Source organism: Myxocyprinus asiaticus, chromosome 47 (assembly GCF_019703515.2).
Source record: "Myxocyprinus asiaticus isolate MX2 ecotype Aquarium Trade chromosome 47, UBuf_Myxa_2, whole genome shotgun sequence".
NCBI lineage: Eukaryota > Metazoa > Chordata > Actinopteri > Cypriniformes > Catostomidae > Myxocyprinus > Myxocyprinus asiaticus.
In genome coordinates, this window is record NC_059390.1 from 5802373 (window position 1) to 5821569 (window position 19197).

The 19197-nt window shown below is 38.4% G+C and overlaps 1 protein-coding gene across 2 annotated transcripts; it reads right to left on the reverse strand.

Moving 5' to 3' along the window:
* Positions 1 to 2446: 2446 nt before the first annotated feature.
* Positions 2447 to 12452, reverse strand: LOC127436779 (cyclin-C-like). 2 transcript variants are annotated; one of them, XR_007896457.1, is made up of 13 exons: positions 12307 to 12452; positions 11635 to 11741; positions 11126 to 11210; positions 10082 to 10151; positions 9939 to 9990; positions 9568 to 9623; positions 8175 to 8210; positions 7983 to 8074; positions 7413 to 7480; positions 6179 to 6258; positions 4245 to 4363; positions 3905 to 4028; positions 2447 to 3347 (listed from the first exon to the last, which is right to left on the reverse strand). XR_007896457.1 is itself a non-coding variant. In XM_051691152.1 (12 exons), exons 1-12 carry the CDS (start codon positions 12336 to 12338, stop codon positions 3974 to 3976), a joined length of 852 nt encoding a protein of 283 aa, XP_051547112.1. In that variant the 5' UTR covers positions 12339 to 12452; the 3' UTR covers positions 2447 to 3973. The 2 variants fall into 2 exon arrangements, 1 of the variants encoding a protein (XP_051547112.1); XM_051691152.1 differs by having other exon boundaries at positions 2447 to 4028.
* Positions 12453 to 19197: the final 6745 nt, after the last annotated feature.

The following is a 19197-nucleotide window of genomic DNA, read 5'->3' on the forward strand; positions in this document are numbered from 1 at the left end:
AAAAATCCCCCCTACATAAATATTATTATTTTAGAAACATGTGTAACCCATGTACTTAAAAATCAACTAACTCAATTGAAGCTCAGCAACTGTAATATGATAACAAGAATTTAAAATGTAATGTGTTACATTAATATTTTAACAAAACGTAATTAGATTTGAGTATAATTTTTTATAAATTACACCCAAAACAGGGTTCCCATTGTCTTCAACAGCAAAAGAAAAACATTCCACTAATGAGTTATGACTTTACACAAGAGGAAAGTCAATCCCTCAGCAGCTGCACACACACACAAAAAAAAAAATAAAAAAATATATATATATACACACATACAGGTGCTGGTCATATAATTAGAATATCATCAAAAAGTTGATTTATTTCACTAATTCCATTCAAAAAGTGAAACTTGTATATTATATTCATTCATTACACACAGACTGATATATTTCAAATGTTTATTTCTTTTAATTTTGATGATTATAACTGACAACTAAGGAAAATCCCAAATTCAGTATCTCAGAAAATTAGAATATTACTTAAGACCAATACAAAGAAAGGATTTTTAGAAATCTTGGCTAACTGAAAAGTATGAACATGAAAAGTATGAGCATGTACAGCACTCAATACTTAGTTGGGGCTCCTTTTGCCTGAATTACTGCAGCAATGCGGCGTGGCATGGAGTCGATCAGTCTGTGGCACTGCTCAGGTGTTATGAGAGCCCAGGTTGCTCTGATAGTGGCCTTCAGCTCTTCTGCATTGTTGGGTCTGGCATATCGCATCTTCCTCTTCACAATACCCCATAGATTTTCTATGGGGTTAAGGTCAGGCGAGTTTGCTGGCCAATTAAGAACAGGGATACCATGGTCCTTAAACCAGATACTGGTTGCTTTGGCACTGTGTGCAGGTGCCAAGTCCTGTTGGAAAATGAAATCTGCATCTCCATAAAGTTGGTCAGCAGCAGGAAGCATGAAGTGCTCTAAAACTTCCTGGTATACGGCTGCGTTGATCTTGGACCTCAGAAAACACAGTGGACCAACACCAGCAGATGACATGGCACCCCAAACCATCACTGACTGTGGAAACTTTACACTGGACCTCAAGCAACGTGGATTGTGTGCCTCTCCTCTCTTCCTCCAGACTCTGGGACCCTGATTTCCAAAGGAAATGCAAAATTTACTTTCATCAGAGAACATAACTTTGGACCACTCAGCAGCAGTCCAGTCCTTTTTGTCTTTAGCCCAGGCGAGACGCTTCAGACGCTGTCTGTTGTTCAAGAGTGGCTTGACACAAGGAATGTGACAGCTGAAACCCATGTCTTGCATACGTCTGTGCGTAGTGGTTCTCCCCCACATTTTTGAATGGGTTTTGTTTCACAATCCTCTCCAGGGTGCGGTTATCCCTATTGCTTGTACACTTTTTTCTACCACATCTTTTCCTTCCCTTCGCCTCTCTGTTAATGTGCTTGGACACAGAGCTCTGTGAACAGCCAGCCTCTTTTGCAATGACCTTTTTTGTCTTGCCCTCCTTGTGCAATGTGTCAATGGTCGTCTTTTGGACAACTGTCAAGTCAGCAGTCTTCCCCATGATTGTGTAGCGTACAGAACTAGACTGAGAGACCATTTAAAGGCCTTTGCAGGTGTTTTGAGTTAATTAGCTGATTAGAGTGTGGCACCAGGTGTCTTCAATATTGAACCTTTTCACAATAATCTAATTTTCTGAGATACTGAATTTGGGATTTTCCTTAGTTGTCAGTTATAATCATCAAAATTAAAAGAAATAAACATTTGAAATATATCAGTCTGTGTGTAATGAATGAATATAATATACAAGTTTCACTTTTTGAATGGAATTAGTGAAATAAATCAACTTTTTGATGATATTCTAATTATATGACCAGCACCTGTATATATATATATATATATATATATTTTAGCCTCTATTTTTAAAATGTACGCATTTCATAACACAGTTCCATCAAACTAATTGCGTAATCTTTAACTAAATTAAATTAATAAAAATTGAATTAAGATTGTTTATGATTACGCAATTCAATTTGAAGGAATTGTGTTATGAAATTTAAATGTGTACATCTTAAAAATAGGCAAAAATATTTTTGGTGAGTGCATTAGAAACCCCATTGCAGTTGTGGTAAGTAGTTTTTTAACTGATGCCAGAGTAAAATAAAGCAAAGTATAATTGTATATATGTACACAAAAAAAAAAAAAAAAAACCTTTGCTGAAAACATCCTCAATCTGTGAAAAGGGTCCACAGGAAAGGAAGAGTGGAGGAAAGGGCATCATTACAAAAGAGAGCATATTCTAGAAACATCCATAAACAGACACTGATGTACTGTACTGAAGTACATTCTCTTTCTCTGCTCAGTAAAAAACCTCTACATCAAGCTATTTTTTATTTTATTTTATTCAAGCAGCTTTATTCATTTACATTTACATCTACGCATTTGGCAGACGCTTTTATCCAAAGCGACTTACAGTGCCCTTATTGCAGGGACAATCCCCCTGGAGCAACCTGGAGTTAAGTGCCTTGCTCAAGGACACAATGGTGGTGGCTGTGGGGATTGAACCAACAACCTTTTGCTTACCAGTTCAGTGCTTTAGTCCACTACGCCACCACCACTCCACTATTCAATAAGGCTTTCAAGCTCTGTAACATACCAATAAACCCAAGACATCTTGTCAGGACCTTCCACCCCCAGACATTTTTCGCATCATCAAATATATTTACAGGTAAATAATACGTACATGGCAAACAAACATGACATCAACAAATGCCATTCAGGGCACAGCTACACACATACTAGATTTGTTATCATTGACCCTTTGTAGGTCTTTCTGCGAGTATTTATGTGTCCCTCATTCTCGCGATCTCATCGCAGATGATGAGAACTGATGATGGACATGATAACCACAATGAAGATGATCACTTCCTAATTTAAACAATACATTTCTGCCCAAAACGCTCAAAGCATTGGCTTGTCCTCCAAATAAATTCCAAGCAACAAATGAAGCAAAAAGCAAGATGAACTGCATTTGGGGAATGGCAAGTACACATTAACATACAGTAAATTAATAATAAAACCAAGGGGTATATGAAGAAAGCATATATACAAAAGCAGATTTGGGAGAATATTGTGATCACCTGTGCACTCTAACTCACAGTGCCTTCTTCCATCCACACACATGTAAAAGTTTTAAGTATCCAATCAGGATTTCATTACACAGTACAAGGTTTCAACAAGATCGCCATCACATAGCCCTGTGGCCAATCAGTTTACAGACAGCCACTTTGAATGAAGGACCCACCTGTTTCCCTGAGGAATACAAACTGTGATATGGTCAATGAGAGGCACACATACATACACAATCAAACACACACACACACACACACACACACACACTCTCTTCGTCGCTCTCAGACACAGAAAACAATCAAGTTTTTCTTTGTTCCCAAAAGAGTGTCCACTGAAAGAAAGCTTCATGGGACTTTTCAAGGAAGTCAGCACCATCAACTTTGAAAAGATCTGGAAAAAAGTCCCTCTTAATTAAACGGGTAGCCACACCTCTCAACGAGGCAGGTTTGTGTGTGTGTGTCCATCAACAGTTGCATTGAGAGTACAACACTACAGCCTTAATCTTGCCAACAAATTCAAACCCAAAGCAGATTTCCCGTAGTTGATTGCCCAATGCAAACTGACTGCTTCCCTCCCACCCCAGAATGACATGGGCTGCTCTGATTGGTGGAGGGAACATGGTGGCATCATTTTATCTGCTCTAATTGGTAGAAGAACCCAGAGGAGAGGAAAGAGAGGATGTGTGTGCCAAGAATCTGTTTTTTACTGGCATCAAAAGTATGTGCTTTAAATAAGCTGCGCTCAAATGTACCAGGATGTGCAGTGTTTGATCAGGCCTCTCTGAATCACTCTGCCTCAGGTCCTTCACCAGGGGGGCACTCTACGACTGACTGTACGAGCTGTTTTGACTCCCATTTGAGCTCTGGTCAGTCTCACTGCAATAAGAAAAGAATAAGAAAAATATGAGCAAAACATTGAAGAAGAGCAGTAAATATATCATAACAATATAAGAGAGACTTTAAGAAAAGGCTTTTTACACTTTAAATTATTAACCCCAGTCAAAATAAGCTCCCCATGCTGTTTCCATTCAAATAAAAAATATGTTTGATTACTGCGGTGTAAAGCGATTCATTCACTGCAGTCCGTCGTACCTGTTAGGAGGAGGTTTAGGTTTGGGCACCTTGTTGAGCATGACAGCCATTTCCTTTCTGTCATCAAAGTTCTTCCACTGGTCATAAAGTTTCAGTATGACCCTGATGATCTCAAGGATCTGTTTCAAATAAGCTCCATTGTTAATATGCACTTACAGAGAGCTGAAGTCTACAGCAATAGAGCGTTACAGTGACCGCCCACTTTTTCAGGAGTCTTGGTTTCAGAAGTTTTCTCATAAATTTTTTGCATAGGGATTTCATAAAATCCTTCATAAAAGAGTTCTAAGCCGTGAACCAAAACAACAGTTGAGGTAAATTACAACATTACAAACTTTTATTTGAAGCAAAAATAAAATATGTGAAAATCAGACAAAAGGATTTTTAAAGGAACAGTTCACCCAAAAATGAAAATTCATTCATTTTCTCACCCTCAAGCCATCTCAGATGTGTATGACTTACTTTCTTCTTCAAAACACAAATGAAGATTTTTAGAAGCATGTCTCAGCTCTGTAGGTCCATACAATGAAAGTGAATGGATAACAAAACTTTGAAGCTCCAAAAAGCACATAAAGACAACATAAAAGTAATTCATACGACTCAAGTGCTTATTTCAGACCTTTTTTACTATGAATTATCCTTCCTGCCCAGTAGGAAGCAATATGCAAGAAGAATGTGAATCATCAAAATCACAAGAAGAAGAATGTGAGGGGGCCTAGGTAGCTCAGCGAGTATTGACGCTGACTACCACACCTAGAGTTGCGAGTTTGAATCCAGGGCGTGCTGAGTGACTCCAGCCAGGTCTCCTACACAAACAAATTGGCCCGGTTGCAAGGTGGGGTAGAGTCACATGGGGTAGCCTCCTCATGGTCACTATAATGTGTGGTTCTCGCTCTCGTTGGGGAACGTGTTGAGTTGTGCGTGGATGCCACGTAGAATAGCGTGGGCCTCAACGTGCGATACAGCTCCGCGGTAACGCGCTCAAGCCACGTGATAAGATGCACGGACTGACGGTCTCAGACGCGGAGGTGACTGAGATTCGCCTTCCACCACCCGGATTGAGATGAGTCACAACGCCACCATGAGGACTTAGAGCGCATTGGGAATTGGGCATGCCAAATTGGGGAGAGAAAAAAAAGACTGTGAAAGTGGAGATTTATAGTAAAAAAAGTGACTTAAATATTGATGTTTCTCACCCACACCTATTATATCACTTCAGAAAACATTGATTTTACCACTGGAGTCATAAGGATTACTTTTATGTTGTCTTTATGTGCTTTTGGAGCGTCAAAATTTTGGACTCTGCTGACTTGCATTGTATGGACCTACAGAGCTGAGATATTCTTCTAAAAATCTTTGTTTGTGTTTAGCGGAAGAAAGAAAGTCATACACATCTGGGATGGCATGAGAGTGAGAAAATTATGAGTGAATTTTCATTTTTGGGTGAACTATCCCTTTAATGAGGGAATGAACTACAACCCCATGGAGCACTGTGAATGCCGTAATCGAATCAAACTACTGAAAAATATACAAATATTGATTTTAAAGTTGATTACAAGAACAACATATTTTAAATTTTATTGCAAATTACTCATATATATGCAAATGTATAAGTAGTTTGAGAGTGAAGGACAACTGGAAATTTCCCTTAAATTAAAACACAATTGAAAAAAAGATTCAGATGAAAGAACGTGGACTGATGGCTTAAAAGGAAACTTATACTATATAGACCATTAACAACCTCAGAGCTCACAGTAGGTCTGTCTTGGAAGGTTTATGTTATAGTTAAAAAACCTATTCCCCTATGGAGAAAATAAATGGGATTTTTACTTCCTGAACCTGACTGTCACACTCTATAAAAGGCCAACATATACCAGTTAACAAAAAAAACATTTGTAATGCTAGTGACATTCAGTTTTACAGTTAAGTGCTCTTACCTTCTCCATGTCAACAGACAGCTCAGCAAACCACTGCCTGGCATCTTTCTGCTGCACCACACATGCCACATGCAGACAAGCTGAGGGGGGAGGAGACACTGAAGATATGCATCATGTGACAAAACTTGTCACGCAATTATTCAATTAGTCTAGCAATATGTTTGGACTAGAATGCTACTCTTGCAATTTATGCAGTCTATAGTATGTACTGTATACAGTACGCACAATGTGATGTACACAGCAGGTCACAGAAATGCGATGCACTCAACCGGACCTGTTTCCAGTGTTGTAAATAAACCGGAAGTAATATCAAACCACAATATTTAACATTTCTTACTTGACATAACTACCAAAAGGTAAGACTGTTAAACCAAATTAATTATTTACTAATTTTATGCCATCCCAAACACAAACAAAGATAATATATGAATATCTCAGCTCTGTAGGTCCATTCAATGCAAGTGAATGGTGGCCAGAACTTTGAAGCTTCAAAAAGGACATAAAGGCAGCATAAAAGTAATCCATATGACTCCAGTGGATAAATCCATGTCTTCAAAAGTGATATGATAGGTGTGGGTGAGAAACAGGTCAATATTTAGGTCCTATTTTTACTCTAAATATCCACATTTTGCCGATACACATGCTTCATGCATATTGCCATCTATTGGGCAGGGAGGAGAATTTATAGTAAAAAAAGAACTTAAATGTTGATCTGTTTCTCACCCACACCTATCATATTAACCACTGGATTACTTTTATGCTGCTTTTATGTCCTTTTTGAAGCTTTAAAGTTCTGGCCATCATTCACTTGCATTGAATGGACCTACAAAGCTGAGATATTCATATTTTAACTTTGTTTGTGTTCAGCAGAAGAAAGAAAGTCATCCACATCTAGGATGGCATGAGGGTGAGTAAATAATGAGAGAATTTTCAATTTTGGGTGAACTATCCCTTAAAAATGCAAAATAAACGTATTTATTGCAGAGAACCTGGGCTCGTTGAATTAAAAAGATATCAAGGGCATGTGACAACAATATACATACTACTATTTTAAAGTTTTCATTTCATATTGCATTCTTTTTAACTTTTTTATGTAAGCGATACACAATATATACTGTGCAGTATGCAGGAAACAGCACGCTAGCATTCCATTCCGAACATAGTCCAGGTCTACAAGGCTCCAGAAGTCAGATGTGATTGTTTTGGATGTAGAAGAGGGTGTGTGACGTCTTACCAAGTGCAATCATAAATGGAGGATAAAGCAGACACAAATCGGTCCTATAGGTGTCATTGACTATCCTCCTACACAAACACACACACACACACACACACACACACACACACACAGAACAATTATCTAATGACAGTCTTTAAACTCAATATGCTTAGTTATGGAAATAGGAGATTTCAAGTTCTCTGGTTCATATACTGCAGTCCTGAAGAGAATTAATTTAAATAGATTTGGCGTGCTGTCCATGATGGAGGGCCTCGAACACCGGACCGGGTTTAAACACTGAGAGACCCCTGCCGGACTATTTGGCTAAAGCAATAAATAGAAAGACAATTTGAAAAACAATTGGTAAAGGCGTTATAAAATATAAAGGTGGAGATGGGGAGGTGGAGAGATGCCGGAAGAAACATCACCGGTGCGAGGGAAGCAGCCACTTATATATCCTCGTGATATGACTGTCATATGCACAAACTCCTTCCGAACTTACATTTAGAATTTAGTTTATGCAGTGCAGGCAGACATAATCAATGCTGAAGAGCTCTTGAAACAACAACATACACACGCACTCCTCACCATGCCAATGGAAGGAGCATATCCTCCTGACCCATGTCCTGCACATACTGCAGTAAAGGTCTGTACGGGTGATACACAATCAGACAGCAGTCCTAAAAAACACACACAAACAAAACATCATTTATCCATACCACAAACACACACATACATACATACATAATGATCTGACTGTATTTAAAAATCAATACCAACCATGAGTTCCAGCAAGTAGAATTCACACTCCAAGATCTAGAGAGAAAGAGAGAGGTATGAGTGAGGACATGACCACATGAGCTCACTGTGAAATCGCCGTATGTGTCACACTAATGTGCTCAACAACGTGCTATGTGTGCTAATTATCATCTTTCCCCTTATGATGATCCATAAATGTTCGTCCAGTGCTCTGGACAGCTGAGATGTTTCCCTTACAACACCTGACCGGCCTTGCAGCCAGCTGGTAATCATACCGCACTTATCACCAGAATGCCATATGAGCTGCAGGGCAGGGCTGCCAAGACCGAAGTCATTTACCATAGTGACGAGACCTTCCAACAAGGATATCAGGAGTGTGAGGAATGTCACTCATAGAGTGTCAGAAACTGGGTGACACATAAGACGTGACTGAGGACTACGACATCACCCCACACACACACACAAACACACACACACACATACACACATACACTCTTTCAATCTCGTGTTTTAGCCAGTGTTTCCATCACACAATCAGACAGTTACAGGAAACTATTATGTAGCTATCTAATGGATACGTCAAATTTCCAAAATCAAAGCTGTCATTCTTAAAGGAATAGTTCACCCAAAAATAAAAATTCTCTCATCATTTACTCACCCTCATGCCATTCCAGATGTGTTTGACTTTCTTTCTTCTGCAGAACACCAATGAATATTTTTAGAATAATATTTCAGCTCTGTAGGTCCATACAATGCAAGTGAATGGTGATCAGACCTTTGTAGCTCACAAAATCACATAAAGGAAACACAGAAGTAATCCATAAAACTCCAGTGGTTAAATTCATATCTTCAGAAGGAATGTCATAGATGTGAGTGAGAAACAGATAAAAATGTAAGTCCTTTTTTCATCTAAATCTCCACTTTCACTTTTACATCTGAAAGTCACATGTGGTGCCTGTTTAGTTTCACTTTCACATCTAAAGTGGAAATTTAGAGAAAGAAAAGGACTGAAATATTGACCTGTTTCTCACCCACACCTTTCATATTCTGAAGACATGGATTTAACCGCTGGAGTCTTATGGATTACTTTTATGTTTCCTTTATGTGATTTTTGGAGCCACAAATGTCTGATCACCATTCACTTGCATTGTGAGGACCAACAGAGCTGAGATATTCTAAAAATCTTAGTTTGATTTCTGCAGAAAAAAAGAAAGTCATACACATATGGGATGACATGAGGGTGAGTAAATGATGAAAGAATTTTTATTTTTGGGTGAACTATCACTTTAATAAGGGACAAACACCTTTGACTGCAATTTTAAGGCAGTCTGGTACTGGTAATTCACACTCTTTTACATGCCAAATTTGTGTCTCATTACTCATCTGGTGTGGTAAGTGCAAGGGTTCGACTCACATGGTTCATTCTGAAGGGGAACTCCTTGGGAAAGGCATAGGAGAACCTTGTTTTCACTGTTCCAAAAAGGAAAAATTACAGAAAAAATAAATTAAAAAAATAGTCCCATATTTGTATGGACAACTCAAATAAGTTAGACAAGCGAACATGCTTTTCTTTGTCTGGGATTCCCAAACATTTCTTACACTGAAAGAATAAGTTCAATTGAATGCTCATTTACTGCATATTAAACTCTGATTATCATGAGCAAAGATAATCAGTCCAGTTACAGGGAACTTCAATGTGTTGAACTCTATCTTTAGGCACTTTAGTAATTTGCGTCTGTAGTAATTGGATGCTGTTTGATGAGTTTGCTAAATATAATAACTTACATACAGACGTCGCCGCTGAAATAAGACGTGTGTTTGAAACAACACCAAATTCCTGTAAAGGACAGTTTTTTTTATTATTATTATTCAAACTGTATCCATCTCTTAACAGATTAAATAAATCTCTAAGGTTAGAGTCTGTTTACCTCTACTTTAGAGGCCAGAAACACACACGTGGGGGCCATCAGCACAGGGTCTATGCTCTTCAGAGAGTACCTGAAAAACAAGTAACAGTTTTCTTGAGTGAACGTGTATTATAATGAATGCCATGAAAATAAATATATAAATAAGTGCCTTTAATCTAGAAAAAATATAACAGGACTGTCGATCTATAAGTGGTGTAGAGGTCGACCAATGGTGGATTTTGCTGATACCAATATCTAACGTGGTGGAAATGGCAGATCATTATTTATCGGCTAAAAATCAATTTCGTCTTAGTCTTTCCTTGGGCATAGATATAGAGGCTAAAAGAGTGCAAAATGAATTAAATCCCAGATGCAGTTTATCGTTCAACCAAAAATCCCAATAATAACCAGAAAAAAATAAAGATTTGGTGCAGAATGTGGGACTTTTAACTGTAAACAAGCCCAAAAAACACAAGGGACTCTTATTTTGAAATGACGCAGACTTGGCCTTATTACAATGCTTTTTTTAACAGTGCTCTTTGTATTGTCCAAATGTAATACTTAACATTAAATAAAACTGTATCTGCTAATAAATTCACCAAATGAAGGGTTTTGTATATACATGTATAGATTTCACAAGATGAGGTTTAACGAGGATTCATGTTTATTACTATTCACAAGATATGAAACACGATGCATGTGCTGATGGGGGATGTTTCAAAATAGACGCGTTTTTCTTTGCATGCCTTCACTTCAATTTACACCAACTGATTATCTAATCAAAATAACAAAATATGTATTGAAGTGAGGATAAAAATGTGGATGTATAGTGTCAATGATGAAGGACAAATCCCCACTTGATTATTAATCATGAATAAAAAAAAATAAAAAAACTATCAGCAACTGTCGGCATCGATTTTTGTCGATAACTAATGCAACTATGGCCCCGATTAAACCGATATATCGCTCTACCTCTAAAGTGGAGTATCAGTCTTTACTGAGGAAATGAAGTTGCACTCATCAGCCATTAAACCAGAGAGGCGGTAACCATGGTATCCTGCTCACCTGGCATAGAAGCGTTTGAAGTAGACCGTTGCCGTGGCAATGACCTGCTGTCTGAGTTTCAAGTGTTCCCCCAAGGCTTGAATCACTGTCACAAGATGACAAATTAAACTGAAGACCACATGCAATTAAACAGTTCATTACTTTACACTCTGAATTATCATTGTCTTTTTAAAATATTGCTATAATAACTGAGTTTGGTTTTATTTTTGATGGACTGTCCAATAGGCACCCCACATTGTAAAAATGACTGCTGTAAACATCAATGCACCAATTCTAATTTTAACACCCTTACAGTCTGTTAAGCGTACAATCTCAACAGGTGAATAGTCATTATCATATTCAAAGTACATGGAATTTATATATCAATAATGCATGCACTAGCCTTGTTATGTGTGATTGCTCTGAAACTTTCTGATGGATAACTGAGACGGAGGACTGTTCAGAACTGACTCCACATTTATTCTACATATGAGTTTAAGAAGAAGATTATAAACAATTTCTCTACAAACCATTGGCAAAAAATATCTGTAGCTTCCAGTACTCCTCCTCAGTGAGGAACTTGAGATCTTTCTGTCTCTCCTTCATCAGATCCTGTTTGTCCAGAACCCACTGTAGACTGACAGAGAACAAACACACTTTAGACACTTAAAATACAAAATACAAAAAACATTATTATCCAGATAGCACAGAAGAATAGCACACACAGGCAACATAGCAGAATAATAACACACTTTATATAATCGCTTATAGTGTCAAAAAAATATATCAATAACTTTAGATCCAAATGTCATTTAACACTCATAATAACATAATTAACAAACACGGTAGCCTTATAAAACACTTAACATCATTTAAAGAGGCAAAATGAAATGCTGCTGTTAATAACAGACACATTTATTAAGTTTATTAAAAAATTCATCAACTTCTCCAGTTTAGAGCCACTTGCAAGCCAGCTAAAGCTAAAGCTAATAATCCATTAATTTATAGGCAATATAAAAGGCAATGAAAAGCTGTCTATTCTTTATCACAGCACTATCTGATATTTCGGTGAATATTTCACTTTAATCTGCCAAATCCAAGAATTTTTCTTTTCCAGCTTCGCCACAACACAGTACGAGTAAAATCTTTTAGAAGTAGATTTAATACCTCCACTTTATGTCGTAAAACGGGTCTTTACTTACTAGTGTGAGCTCTGCCAGAAGTTCCCTGCCATCTTGAGGTGTTTGAGGTAGAAAATAACCTTTAATTTGATGTTAAATTGTGTTTTGAAAGAAGAGATGCGCTGAACAGATTAGAGAGAAGCGCGACACCAAAAACACTCCGTGGAATGTCAATGTGAAGATGAAAACGCTCCGGGAGGAAACAAAAGTACTTCTGCATCAGTTCCGGATTTTATGATAGAGGAAATAGTACTTGTGCCACTCTTGTTTTACATGTAAATATTTGCCGCCGCAATAATTTTAAAAGTATCTTTTATATTATTTAAACAGCGAGTTACAACCTGTATTCCAACTATTTAGGTTCACATACTTACTGTATGTATCATCACCTATATTTATAATGGAATATCTTTCTATCTATCTATCCATCCATCCATCCATCCATTCATCCATCTATCTATCTAACTGAAAATACTTTTTTGATTTCTATTGATACTGATAGCCTCTATACAAATATTGATACAGCCTTGGAACTCAAGGCAATAATGAACATATTTTTGAAATATCCGGATCCAAGAAGATGCGATGAGATCATTCTGTCACTGCTGGAAATGGGTCTAACTAGAAATGATTTTGTATTTACAGTTTTTCTCAATTGCTTTGGCACAATCATTGAATGACTATTAAACTTCGTCAAACTATATGATTAACTATATGAACATTAGGTCATTTGTTCACATGACTATAGTCATTTATAATTGCTTTGGCACAAAATGCATTGAGTAAGCCTTGCAGATCAAAATAGTTTGCATTCATTTGCTATTGAATGATATTACTTTCAAATGCAATTATACACATGTTCATTGTGTAAATCCCTACATGCTAAATAGAACAACCAACAAGCACAAAAACCTGTCACACATATATTAGATACATAATAGTTATGTAGTATTGTTGTAATAGTTGTCAGATGGATAGATTTAGGCTAGATGGGGAACAATTTAGTTTCCTCACAATTTAGAGCAACCAAACGCAAATGCTGTCCAATTTAGCTGACAGGTGAAACTCATAACCTGTCAGTTCTCAAACACATTTATACTGCAAGGGTAAGACTGAATTTCACAGCTGTGGAATATGGAGCAGGCAGGAGACAGACAAGGGCAAGAGCCTGCTTGTGCAAGAGGAAGGGGCATTAGAGTGCAGGGTGGTATGGAGAGGGGGAGAGGAAGATGGAGAGGGGGGGGGGGCACAGAGGATGAGGAAGAGCCAGGCAGAGACACAGAGAAATCTTAAATGAGATACGGGCAACCATTATAGACCATGTCATCAACCATGGCCTAAGTATGACAGAGGCTGGTCGGGGAGTGCAGCCTAATCTGGGCTGGTCCACAGTGTCGTCAATAGTCAAGACATTCAGGAGAGAAAACAGCTGTGTAATCAAATATTGTACTGCAAATTCCTTCACACTGGTATTCCAGTTAACTTAGCCAATGCATGTCTCAGAATTTATGTAGAATACACTGACTTTACTGTGCTGTATATTCTGTCTAGGACTTAGCGTCTGTCCAATGGTTGTGGCAGAAGATCAGTTTTCACTGCTCAAGAACTTGATATTTGTAATATGGTCATAGCAAACAATGCTATTAGACTAAAAAATACACAAGATGATGGCATCTTACAAAATGTCAACACCTTCAGCACTCTCCACAATTGATAGAGTGCTGAAGAGAAATCAGATTGCAATGAAGGTACCTTTTGAGAGGAATGGTGAGAGTGAAGGAGCTGAGGTACCAGTATGTACAGGTAAGAATTTGTCATTGTACACTACACAGTGCTGTAATCTCCTTGTCTTTCAGTACTGACAAGTACAACCTGTATATGCAGAATGTTACACTATGTGGGATATGTGTAACTGTATGATTTACAATATCTACTGTAAATTATTTCCTAAATTGCTTCTCTATTTTTTTATAGAGAGTGGAGCTGGATGCTGATGAATCCCCACACATTATTTTTGTATGTTGATGAGGCAGGATTCAACTTGACACATCAGGAGATGTGGCCGTAATATATTTGGTCACCGAGCCACTGTTGATGTGCCAGGCCAGCGTAGAGGGAACATTACAATGTGTGCTGCCATATGTGGGAATGGTGTACTCTGCCACATTCCCATCATTGAGCCCTATAACACACAACATCTCAATTTCCTGGAAACTCTTTACAGGGATCTCATTCCTGAGAATGAGAGGGGGTTGGTAAGAAATGACTAGCCAATGTATGTTATAGTTTGGGACAACGTAAGTTTCCATCGTTCAAATATAGTCAGGGAATTGTTTGTTGCCCACCCAAGTTTTTTTGGAGTATGGAGTTTCTCCCACCATACTCCCCATTCTGAAATCCCATTGAGGAGTTCTTTTCTGCATGGAGATGCAAGGTCTATGATCACCGTCCTCACAACCAGTTGTCCTTACTGGGTCCAGTGGATGCTGGTTGTGAGGATATCACAGCAGAGTGTTGTAGGGGGTGGCTGCGTCATGCCAAAAGGTATGATGTAGATGAAATGTTGTGGCCAGACAGAGAAAGGAGATTGGAAGACCCATGAGGTTGATTAACTTGCAGCATTTTTTTTTCTTTTACATTGTAGTTCCTGAATTTTGCGGTTTATATTTTCTGTACAAGCTTTAAGGATTTTCGGTTTGCTGTAAAGTGTGTACATAAACTCAGCAAAAAAAGAAACGTCCGCTCGCTTTCAACTGCTTTTATTTTCAGAAAACTTAACATGTGTAAATATTTGTATGAACATAAAAAGATTCAACAACTAAGACATAAACTGAACAAGTCTCACAGACATGTGACTAACAGAAATGGAATAATGTGTCCCTGAATGAAGGGGGGGGGTCAAAATCAAAAGTAACAGTCAGTATCTACATTTACGCTTATACATTTATTCATTTGGCAGACGCTTTTATCCGAAGCGACTTACAAGGGAGGAAAACATAAGCGAATCATCTTAGGAGACAGTGGTATGAGAAGTGCTGTATAAAACAGAATAAAGTGCAACAGAATTTTTATTTTTTTTTAATTAAAACAATGCAGCTGGCATGTGGCCACCAGCTGCATTTAAGTACTACAGTGCATCTCCTCCTCATGGACCACACCAGATTTGCCAGTTCTTGCTGTGAGATGTTACCCCACTCTTCCACCAAGGCACTTGTAAGTTCCCAGACATTTCTGGGGGGAATGGACCTAGCCCTCACCCTCCGATCCAACAGGTCCCAGTCGTGCTCAATGGGATTGAGATCCGGGCTCTTCACTGGCCATGGCAGAGCACTGAAATTCCTGTCTTGCAGGAAATCACACACAGAACGAGCAGTATGGCTGGTGGCATTGTCATGCTGGAGGGTCATGTCAAGATGAGCCTGCAGGAAGGGTACCACATGAGGGAGGAGGATGTCTCCCTGTAATGGACAGCATTGAGATTGCCTGCAATGACAACAAGCTTAGTATGATGATGATGTGACACACTGCCCCAGACCATGATGGACCCTCCACGTCCAAATCGATCCCGCTCCAGAGTACAGGCTTCGGTGTAACACTCATTCCTTCAACGATAAACGCGAGTCCGACCATCACCCCTGGTGAGACAAAACTGTGACTCGTCAGCGAAGAAAACTTTCTGCCAGTCCTGTCTGGTCCAGCGAAGGTGGGTTTGTGCCCATAGGCAATGTTGTTGCCGGTGATGTCTGGTAAGGACCTGCCTTACAACAGGCCTACAAGCCCTCAGTCCAGCCTCTCTCAGCCTATTGTGGACAGTCTGAGCACTGATGGAGGGATTGTGCATTCCTGGGGTAACTCAGGCAGTTGTTGTTGCCATCCTGTACCTGTCCCACAGGTGTGATATTCGGATGTACCGATCCTGTGCAGGTGTTGTTACACATGGTCTGCCACTGCGAGGATGATCAGCTGTCCTTCCTGTCTCCCTGTAGCACTGTCTTAGGTGTCTCACAGTTAAATCCACAATTTATTGCCCTGGCCACATCTGCAGTCCTCATGCCTCCATGCAGCATGCCAAAGGCATGTTCACGCAGATGAGCAGGGACCCTGGACATCTTTGTTTTGGTGTTTTTCAGTCAGTAGAAAGGTCTCTTTAGTGTCCTAAGTTTTTATAACTGTGACCTTAATTGCCTACCATCTGTAAACTGTTAGTGTCTTAACGACCGTTCCACAGGTGCATGTTCATTAATTTTTTATGGTTCATTGAACAAGCATGGGAAACATTGTTTAAACCCTTTACAATAAAGATATTTGAAGTTATTTGGATTTGTACAAAATTATTTTTAAAATACAGTGTCCTGAAAAAGGGACTTTTCTTTTTTGCTGAGTTTATAATGAGAAATGTTTGAATATGTTTTGTTGAAAGTATAGTGTGTGTGCCATAACTTTTTGACATCAATACTATTTAGCTGCCTACATATACAATGTTAGCAATTGGACAATATTACATAGTGGGTAATTATCACACTTTGAGTACACTGTCATTTGACAAAATGTCTTTGCATTTTGATTGTCTTGGTCTAAGCAATGATAAAGGAACCTTTTGTTTTGACGATTTATTCATTGGATTTTTTTACATTTGAAACATGAGTTAATTCTTGAGTAATCACCTTTTGCAGGTCACATAGTTGTGTGCTGAATGTACCACGTGATGTGAGGAATGTACTTGTAGCTTTGACAATTGTAAGTTTCAGTAAATGTGCCAAACCGATTGAAGGGAAAACTGTAATTCTAAACACTATTTACAAATACATGGCACAGCTCTGGGAAAGAAATTTGCCCCAGCTTCTGCAAATATTCATATGGCAGACTGGGAGCAAACTGTCTCAGAAATGCCCTGTTTTACCTGTCATGTATTGTAGATATTTGGACTCATTCAGAGAGGGAGTTTTATACATTTGTAGAAATTTTAAATACACATCATCCCAGTATCCCTACCAAGTACATCCTCCAAAAAAGAAAGATTGGAATTTTTAGACACCCAGGTTTTTTTTTAAAGGTGGGGATGGGAGAATGAAACATTTGGGTACAAAGGAGTGGTTTTTTTTGTTGTTGTTGTTGTTTTTTTAAGTGTATTGACACGCACTTTTGCACAAAAAGAGTTTTCACCCTAAACATACAGTTGTGCTCAAAAGTTTGCATACCCTGGCAGAAATTGTGAAATTTTGGCATTGATTTTGAAAATATGACTGTTCATGCAAAAAAACTGTCTTTTATTTAAGGATAGTGATCATATGAAGCCATTTATTATCACATAGTTGTTTGGCTCCTTTTTAAATCATAATGGTAACAGAAATCACCCAAATGGCCCTGATCAAAAGTTTACATACCCTTGAATGTTTGGCCTTGTTACAGACACACAAGGTGACACACACAGGTTTAAATGGCAATTAATTTCCCACACCTATGGCTTTTTAAATTGCAATTAGTGTCTGTGTATAAATAGTCAATGGGTTTGTTAGCTCTCACATGGATGCACTGAGCAGGCTAGATACTGAGCCATGGGGAGCAGAAAAGAAGAATACAGGCTGCTCTGGAAAAAGATGGTGTGGTTGTTTCAAGGAGCACAATACAACGATACTGTGAGCTGCATGGTCGAGTTGCCAGAAAGAAGCCAATGCCACAAAAAAGCCCGGTTACAATATGCCCAACATCACCTTGACATGCCTCACAGCTTCTGGCACAATGTAATTTGGAGTGACGAGACCAAAATAGAGCTTTATGGTCACAACCATAAGCACTATGTTTGGAGAGGGGTCAGCAAGTATTGTGCTCCTTGAAACAACCACACCGTCTTTTTCCATAGCAGCCTGTATTTCTCCTGAGGTTACCTGTGGGTTTTTCTTTGTATCCCAAACAATTCCTCTGGCAATTGTGGCTGAAATCTTTCTTGGTCTACCTGACCTTGGCTTGGTATCAAGAGATCCCCGATCTCTTAATAAGTGATTGAACATTACTGACTGGCATTTTCAAGGCTTTGGATATCTTTTTATATCCTTTTCCATCTTTATAAAGTTCCATTACCTTGTTACACAGGTCTTTTGACAGTTCTTTTCTGCTCCCCATGGCTCAGTATCTAGCCTGCTCAGTGCATCCATGTGAGAGCTAACAAACTCATTGACTATTTATACACAGACACTAATTGCAATTTAAAAAGCCACAGGTGTGGGAAATTAACCTTTAATTGCCATTTAAACCTGTGTGTGTCACCTTGTGTGTCTGTAACAAGGCCAAACATTCAAGGGTAAAAAGTTTAAATGTAAACTTTTGATCAGGGCCATTTGGGGGATTTCTGGTATCATTATGATTTAAAAAGGAGCCAAACAACTATGTGATAATAAATGGCTTCATATGATCACTATCCTTAAATAAAAGACAGTTTTTATGCATGATCAGTCATATTTTCAAAATCAATGCCAAAATTTCACAATTTCTGCCAGGGTATGCAAACTTTTGAGCACAACTGTATGTTTAAGGGGATTATTAAATCTCAATGGATCTGATTTCATAGAATTTGTTCCCAACCAGAAGATGTTGAAGAGGCAGCATTGGTACTTTTCAAAGCCCTCAGACCTAGAGGTTATAGCAAGAGATTTCTAAGGGGTATTAAAGCGGAGGTTTGTAGGGAGTTTAATGTAGACAGAAATTATATGAATGTCCCAAAGGTTACGAATAAGTGAACATCTTTGATTCCATTGATTAGTTTTTCACCAATGGCTGGGAAATTGAATTCTGTTGTGAAGACCCATTTTCAACATTCACAGGACAGACACAATGTTTTGAGACCCTTTAAGGTGATAGCAGCATTTAGAAGAAATGGAAATTTAAAAGATATGTTAGTGCATGCTCGATTTATTC

Bases quoted from the DNA above. Each gene is read 5' to 3' on its own strand.
- LOC127436779 (XM_051691152.1), bottom strand. From the start codon at position 12,338: ATGGCAGGGAACTTCTGGCAGAGCTCACACTA. The intron at 8,075-8,174 runs GTTGGTATTGAT...TGTGTTTTTTAG, and splicing joins TCTACTTGCTGGAACTCATG to GACTGCTGTCTGATTGTGTA. The intron at 4,364-6,178 runs GTAAGAGCACTT...TATTTGAAACAG, and splicing joins TGTCTGTTGACATGGAGAAG to ATCCTTGAGATCATCAGGGT.